Raw genomic sequence first — 8,849 nt, 5'->3', positions numbered from 1 at the left:
ACTGCTACAAGAAGACTTTGGACGATGCTAACGCTCGGGAGGCCCGGAAGGCTCTCAAGGCGCAGAAGGAGTGAGTGCAAACTTTGTTTTTTAGGAAAAACTGTTCCAATGTCGGACTGTGGCCGTCAAAATCCATGATTTTTACATTTAAACATACAAGATTAGCTACAAATCAAGGATAACATGTTAGCATGCTAATGTAAGAAATGTTAGCATACTTCCTAGATGGCGCCAAGTATCAAAATCTACAACTTTTAGGTATAAACATACAAAATTAGCTAAACAACTAGCATAAAACAGTAGGCTGCTAATGTTAGCATGATGACATAAAACAAGTTAGCATACTTCTAAGATGGTGCCAGTTATTAGAATGCAATATTCCTAGGTGTGAACACATGGAAATTAGCTAAAGACTTCTAAGATGGCGCCAATTATCAAGATCAATGATTTTTAAGTATAATCATAAAACAAATAGTTAAAAAGATAGCATAAAATGTTAGCATGCTATCATTAGCATACTAATATACAAGACTTTTGCATACTTTCAAGATGGCGCCAATCATCAAAGTCCATGACTTTTAGGTTTAAACATACAAATTTAGCTTAAAAACTAGCATGTAACTAGAATGTTAACATTAGCATGATGGCATAAACAAGTTAGCATACTTCTAAGATGGCGCTAAGTATTCAAATCCAGGTTTTTAGGTTAAAACATACAAGATTAGCTAGAAATCTAGGATAAAACTTTAGCATGTTGACATAAGAGGTTAGCATACTTCTAAGATGGTGCTAAGTATCAAAATCTATGATTTTTAAGTATAAACATACAAAATTAGTGTGAAGTGAATTATATTTATATAGCGCTTTTCTCTAGTGACTCAAAGCGCTTTTACATAGTGAAACCCAATATCTAAGTTACATTTAAACCAGTGTGGGTGGCACTTGGAGCAGGTGGGTAAAGTGTCTTGCCCAAGGACACAACTAGGATGGCGGAAGCGGGGATCGAACCTGGAACCCTCAAGTTGCTGGCACGGCCACTCTCCCAACTGCGCCACGATGTCCCAATATAAAATATATATATATATATATATATATATATATATATATATATATATATATATATATATATATATATATATATATATATATATATATATATATATATATATATATATATATATATATATATATATATATATCAACAGACTTGAAATTTATCTAAATATTCAAGATTGAATAATATAAATTTAAATTTTTTTTTTTTTTGCTCAAAAAATAATAATGAATCAAAATCAACATTATGAATTATTGACCTATTAAAGGCTTCAATTACTTCACATCAAATATTCCACCATTCCTTCCTTTTGGGGAAAATGTTGCATATTTTGTGTTTTTGCCATTAAAAAAAACATGTTTTTTAGACAAAAAGAGCATACAACAACAACGAAAAAAAACAAAACAAAAAAAAAGTGTGTGTGTGTGTGTGTGCGTGTGTATATGTGTGTGTATATATATATATATATATATATATATATATATATATATATATATATATATATATATATATATATATATATATATATATATATATATATATATATATATATATATATATATATATATATATATATATATATATATATATATATATATATATAAACTTTATATTGACAGACCTGAAATTGATCTAAATATTTAAGCATTGTATAATATAATTTTTTTTAAAACTGTTTTTGCTCATAAAATAATAATGAATCAAAATCAATGCTATGAATTATTTATACATAATTACTTCACATCAAATATTCCACTTTGAAATATTTTTTTACAGGAAAATATTTCATATTTTGTGTGTTTGCCAATAAAACAAGTTTTCCATTACAAAAAAGGAATAAAACAAAACAATAAAAAAACATAAACAAATGATAAATAGTTACAATTGACTGATAAATCTCTAGCTCATCTTGAAATCTAAAAAAAAACAACTATTTGAGTTATTGTCAACACTTTTATGAGTGGGGCCTTTTTGGATCCCCAAAGGTGTTAGTGGTATTTTTTTTTCAACTGTCATTGCTCCAAAATAAAAAAGAATCAAAATCAAAGTTTTTATGAATTATTTACATATTTAATGTTTCAACTTCATATCAAATAATCCACTTTGAATTATATTGGGATAAATATTGCATCTTCCAAACGAGCAGTGATTTTATTAACAGAACCCTAGAAAGAGAGAGAGAGAGTGAAAGTGAAAGTGAAAGTTTTCTTCGTTGGAGAAGACAAAAGGCTTGAGAATAATTTGTGGCATTGAGAGTTTCTCTTCTTGTCCATCTTGCAGGCCGCTGCACGCCGAAGTGGATTGTGACGGGGTGAAGTTAGAGTAACAGGCCACTGGAGGGCGCTGTTGTCGATGGAGTTACCCTTCCACCGACCTCGTCACGTGTTACTTTTTGTCTTAAAACTTCTCATGCTGTATAGTAGTAATTTTCACTGGCACATTGGCGCACTGGAAATGTCTTGTACAAAATCTAACCTTAAGTTGGAATCAAACAGTTTGAAAGTACTTGAAATAAACCCAACGTTTATTGTCTCTGTTGTACTTTTTAATGCTAATCAGCTACAAAGAGTACTTCATCTACTTTGTACATACACACTGTAACTACGTGTATATATATAAATATATATATATATATATATATATATATATATATATATATATATATATATATATATATATATATATATATATATATATATATATATATATATATATATATATATATATATATATATATATATATATCCATCCATCTATCCATTTTTTACCGCTTATCCCTTTCGGGGTCGCGGGGGGTGCTGAAGCCTATCTCAGCTACAACCGGGCGGAAGGCGGGGTACACCCTGGACAAGTCGCCACCTCATCGCAGGGCCAACACAGATAGAACGACAACATTCACACTCACATTCACACAATTTAGTGTTGCCAATCAACCTATCCCCAGGTGCATGTCTTTGGAGGTGGGAGGAAGCCGGAGTACCCGGAGGGAACCCACGCAGTCACGGTGAGAACATGCAAACTCCACACAGAAAGATCCCGAGCGCAGGATCGAACCCAGGACCTTCGTATTGTGAGGCAGACGCACTAACCCCTCTATATATATATATATATATATATATATATATATATATATATATATATATATATATATATATATATATATATATATATATATATATATATATATATATATGTGTATTTATAAATACATACTCACACATGTATATATATATGTGTGTATGTATGTACACATATGTATACATAAATGTATATTTACAATAAAAAAATTTTTTATGTGTGTGTGTATATATATATAAATATACATGCACATATATACTGTACATGTATAAATACATATATGAATATATATACATTTACAAATATATGTATATATTTATAAATGTGTGTATATATTTACAAATATAAATATATATATATTTATATACATACATATTTATATATAGATGTATTAAATAAATACATATACATATGTATATATATATATATACATAAATATATACACACATATATAGATTTATAAATATAAATATACATATATATTTATAAATATGTATATACATACATACATACACACACACACACACACACACACACACACACACACACACACACACACACACACACACACACACACACACACACACACACACACACACACACACACACACACACACACACACGCACACACACACTCACATGCAATCTATATATATATATATATAAATATATATATGACATATATGACCTAAATGCACATTTTAGCAGCTGCAGTTGAAGCTTTGTACCCTGAATTAAAATAAAAAAATGTTTTAATCTTCACGAGAGTAACAATGTATTATTTTTATTACTATTACTATTATTATTATTAGGGGCTAATGTGATGTGTCATCAAGCACAAATATTGGACTCAAGGTTTTTGACGGCCTTTCATTAAATGTGTTGACATGTGGTTGCCACGACGACGTAGGAGGGAACACTTTATTGGGAGCTTTTAGAGCTGCTGTTTTTCTCTGGCCTTGGAGGCGAACACAGGAAACTTTTCACTGCCGGCCAGGTAAGCTTTTTCATCTTTAGATTATTTTCTAACTAATATTATTTGTGTTCACGCTCAAATCAAGACTTTGTATTGTGTGTCAAGACTTAACTTGAAAGTTTCTGTCATGTATTCAGTCCGAACCTAATCAAATGTCCTCTATCTATCTAGTATGTGAACATAGTACACAGTATAGTAGTACTTCAGTTGGTTCTTGTACATTGAAAAACTTGTAATGTGAATTTGATTGATGCTTGGCTCCTAAACATCACAATTTTAACATGTACCATGCCTCTTCAAAATAAAAGCTGACCCTTACATAATAAATATCGTATTAAAAAACAATACAAAAGAATGTAGTACAGACAAAGTACAAGTAATAATAACGTTAAGTGTTTACCTTGAAGAGTGGACTTCCACAGTATTTCCTTCCAACTGCTTCTCGGTCAAACACACCATCAGCAGCTACCCCATATTTTCATGGACAAATGTTTAGATATTATTCTAATGCTCTTGTCTGTCAAACACACCATCAGTAACTACCCCATATTTTCATGGATACATGTTTATTTACTATTTTAACATCTTTGGCTGGTGTTGGGGACTCATCCTTCTTCAGTATGGTGCAGACTAGCAGTGCTACGCTCCAACTGCTTCACCAAGTTAGCTAGCTACACACTCTGTCATGATTTTGATGTTTTATTTCTTTAATTCAATGAATATAATCCACTTTTTCTTCCCAGCACTGTCCTTCACACTCACTTGATTCCTTCCCATGCTTGGAAAAACAAGGTTATGTCCATCTCTAGCGATAAGGGAATGCTAGCTAAAGCGAATGCTAGCTGTAAGCGAATGCTAGCTACAAGCATATGATAGCTATAAGATAACGCTAGCTATAAACGAATGCTAACTATAAGCTAATGCTAGCTATAAGCGAACGCTAGCTGTAAACTAATGCCAGCTATAAGCCAATGATAGCTATAAGCGTATGCCAGCTATAAGATAATGCTAACCATATGCAAATGCTAGCTATAAGCCATATGCTAATACTAGATATAAGCTATATGCTAATACTAGCTATAAGCTATATGTTAGCTACAGGTGAATACAAACTATAAGCTAATGCTAGCTATAATCAAATGCTAGCTATAAATAGACTGATCATACGTCCTCTTTTTCCCGGACATGTCCTCTTTTGCGGGCCTGTCCGGGCGGAGTTTCTTAAATGCCTCAAATGTCCGGCATTTTGAGTTAGGGTTGCGTGTATTTTCAATGTATGTCCAGGGTTAAGAAGGGGTTAAAAACAAAACAAATTGTGCGCGCAGCAGCATTCGAGACAGAGAGAGCGAGAGAGTTATGATAAACGCGCATGCGTCGCCAGGCTCTGCTTTTTATCCATAGATTTATCCGATTTAACTTTTTATTATCTATAGCAGGGGTGTCAAAAGTGTGCCCCGGAGGCCATTTGCGGCCCACAGCTAATGTTTTTAAGGCCCACGGCACATTCTAAAAATACTATTAAAATAAACAAAAACATAACAAAAGTGAAATAAAAAAGCTTAAAGGTGAAATGTAATTTAGAAAAAGTTGCAATGTTGACTAATAAAACAAAGCTGTTTTTCTCTTTTTTTCAAACTGCTCCAACTCAAAACATAAAATTGAATCAAAATCAATGTTATTATGAATTATTGACCTATCCAAGGTTCCCATTACTTCACATCAAATATTGCACTTTGAAAAATATTTTTGGTGGAAGATTTTGCATAGTTTGTGTTTGCCATTTAAAACATAGTTTTGTTTGACAAAAAAGGGCGAGAAAAAAACAAACAAACAAAAAAAACAACATAAAAAAAACAAAAACAATTTGAAATGAGGAATAGATCTGAAGTTGATGTAGACTCCAGAGATTTAAGCGTTAAATATAAAATGTATGTATGCCCTGGCACACCATTATCATCATTTCATGACCGAAGCAAAACACTTTTATACTAAAATAAATGCACCTACAACTTATTAAATAAAAACATAGAAAAAACTACCAGAAGCGGTAAAGTTTAGATCAGTGGTTCTTAACCTTGTTTGAGGTACCGAACCCCACCAGCGCATTCAACGAACCCTTCTTTAGTGAAAAATAAAATGTTGTTTTTTTTCAAATTCAAGACAAAGTTATATGTTTTTGGTAACACTTTAGTATGGGGAACATATTCTAAGTAACAAACACTTCATTTAAAATAAGTGATGCTATGATGCTAAGTAATAAAGACTTAACGGCGTGGCGAAGTTGGTAGAGTGGCTGTGCCAGCAATCGGAGTGTTGCTGGTTACTGGGGTTCAATTCCCACCTTCTACCTTCCTAGTCACGTCCGTTGCGTCCTTGGGCAAGACACTTCACCCTTTGCCTCTGATGGCTGCTGGTTAGCGCCTTGCATGGCAGCTCCTGCCATCAGTGTGTGAATGTGTGTGTGAATGGGTAAATGTGGAAATAGTGTCAAAGCGCTTTGAGTACCTTGAAGGTAGAAAAGCGCTATACAAGTACAACCCATACATCATTTATTTATTTATCATTAATTTAGAGTTATTTGGTTAGGGTTAGGGTCAGGGTTAGAGGGTTAGGGTTATAATAAGGCCATGCCGAATAAGGCATTAATAAGTAATTAATAATGACTAGTTAAGAGCCAATATGTTACTAATTTGCATGTTAATAAGCAACTAATTAATGGTGAATATGTTCCCCATACTAAAGTGTTACCATGTTTTTTTACTGGTGCATAAAATGAACCGTGCATGAACATCACCTTGTTCAAACAACAAAACAAACACAGTGCATAAACTCACAACAAATTACACACCTGCAAATCAGTCTGACTTCAGCTGTTGCCATATCCGTAATACGCCGATAAGGAGAAGTTTGTATTTACACGATGAGTCGGGTGTGTCTTGACCTCCGCCGAACCCTTGAGGGTTCGATCGAACCCAGGTTAAGAACCACTGGTTTAGATCCATGAAGAAAAGAAGAAAGTGAATGAATGTTTATAACTGAATACATTTACATATGTATACAAATTTGTTTTCTTTCTTTTTTTTAATGAATTAAGTAACGTTTATGACAACCTTTTTCCAAAACACAATATAGAATGTGAGATATGACAGGATAATTTTTTTCAAAATGCTTACAAAAAAGTGGGACCCCAAAAATTTACTGTGGGACCCCATTTTTATGACTTGATGGGGTCCCTGGGACCCCATTTTGAAAATTCCTAGCGCCAACACTGCTGTCAACAGAGGAGAAAAAATGCTTTATTTAAATAAATATATTATTTCTAAAGCAAGTTCGAGTATCATTGGCAAATTTTCACCTAGTCCCGGGCTTGGCGTGCTGCCCGCCTTGGCACGCATATACGTGTCCTCTTTTTGGGATTTCACAATATGTTCAGTCTAGCTATAAATGAATACTAGCTATAAGTTAATGCTAACGATAAGCAAATGCTAGTTATAAGATAATGCTAGCTATAAGATAGCTATAAGCCAGGGGTGTCCAAACTTTTTCCACTGAGGGCCACACACTGAAAAATCAAAGCAAGCGGGGGCCATTTTGATATTTTTTTATTTTAAAAACCAATACAGTATATGTTTAAAAAAATATACATTGAGGCCTCCACTTAGGCTTGATCAAAGGGTTTTGGTCAAATAAATATAAAAAATGTGTCATCATTGGGACGGTATAGCTCCTTTGGTAGAGTGGCTGTGCTAGCAACTTGAGGGTTTCAGGTTTGATCCCTGCTTCTGCCCCATCCTTGGGCACGACACTCTACCCACCTGTTCCCAGTGCCACCCACACCGGTTTAAAAATGTAACTTAGACATTGGGTTTCACAATGTAAAGCGCTTTGAGTCACTAGAGAAAAGTGCTATATAAATATAGTTCACTTCACATTATTCAGTATTATTATTCAAGGTCAATATTAAGTTGTATGCCCTTTTTGTCAAATAAAATCCTGTTTTCTTATGGAAAAAACACAAAGTATGCAATATTTTCACCCAATAAAAATTTTAAGTGCAATATTTTGGATGATATAATATTTGGAGCCTTGAACAGGTCAATAACTCATAACAACATTGATTTTAATTAATTATTATTTTTTGAGCAATGACACTCCAAAAAAAAAGTCCCACTAAAATGATTGGGGATCCAAAAAGGTCCTGCTCAGTAAAGTTAAAAAAAAAAAAATCATACTTTTTTTTTTGCTTTTAACACAATTGTCTCAAGATCAACTTCAGATCTATCCGTCAATTATAATTTTTATTGTTGTTTATGTTTTTTGCTTGTTTGTTTTAGGCCCTTCTTTAAAAAATGAAAAAAAATAAAAACTTTGTTTTTTAAATGGCAAACACAAAATATGCAACATTTCCCAAAAAACTCAATCTCAAAGTGGAATATTCAATGTGATGTAAATGGAGCCTTGAATAAGTCAATAATTCATAATAACATTGATTTTGATTAATTATAATTTTTTAAAGAAAGAAACAGCCTGCATGGCAGCTTTGTGTTATTAGAGTAAACATTGTAACATTTTCTTGTTACATTTCACCTGTTTGCTCTTTTATACCACTTTTTATGTTTTGATTTTTTTTAATCGTATTATTAAAATGTGCCGTGGGGCCGTTAAAAAATGACCTGCGGGCCGCAAATGGCCCCCGGGCGGCACTTTGGATACCCCTGCTATAAGCGAACACTAGCTATT

General features: G+C 32.9%; 1 protein-coding gene across 1 annotated transcript in view; it reads left to right on the top strand.

The window, feature by feature from the left end:
* LOC133660796 (sodium channel subunit beta-1-like) overlaps positions 1 to 2,566 on the top strand; it is a 7,082-nt gene extending 4,516 nt beyond the window's left edge. Inside the window, exons 4-5 of the mRNA XM_062064381.1 lie at positions 1 to 70; positions 2,336 to 2,566. The exon at positions 1 to 70 is cut by the window's left edge and continues 90 nt beyond it. Of these exons, the coding sequence (XP_061920365.1) occupies positions 1 to 70; positions 2,336 to 2,381 (116 nt within the window). The 3' untranslated portion in view covers positions 2,382 to 2,566. The remainder of the gene's footprint in view (positions 71 to 2,335) is intronic.
* Positions 2,567 to 8,849: the final 6,283 nt, after the last annotated feature.

This window comes from Entelurus aequoreus, linkage group LG11 (genome assembly GCF_033978785.1).
Source record: "Entelurus aequoreus isolate RoL-2023_Sb linkage group LG11, RoL_Eaeq_v1.1, whole genome shotgun sequence".
Taxonomy (NCBI): domain Eukaryota; kingdom Metazoa; phylum Chordata; class Actinopteri; order Syngnathiformes; family Syngnathidae; genus Entelurus; species Entelurus aequoreus.
The sequence above is the reverse complement of the archived record's forward strand: the minus strand, read 5'-3'. Positions and strand labels throughout refer to the sequence as shown.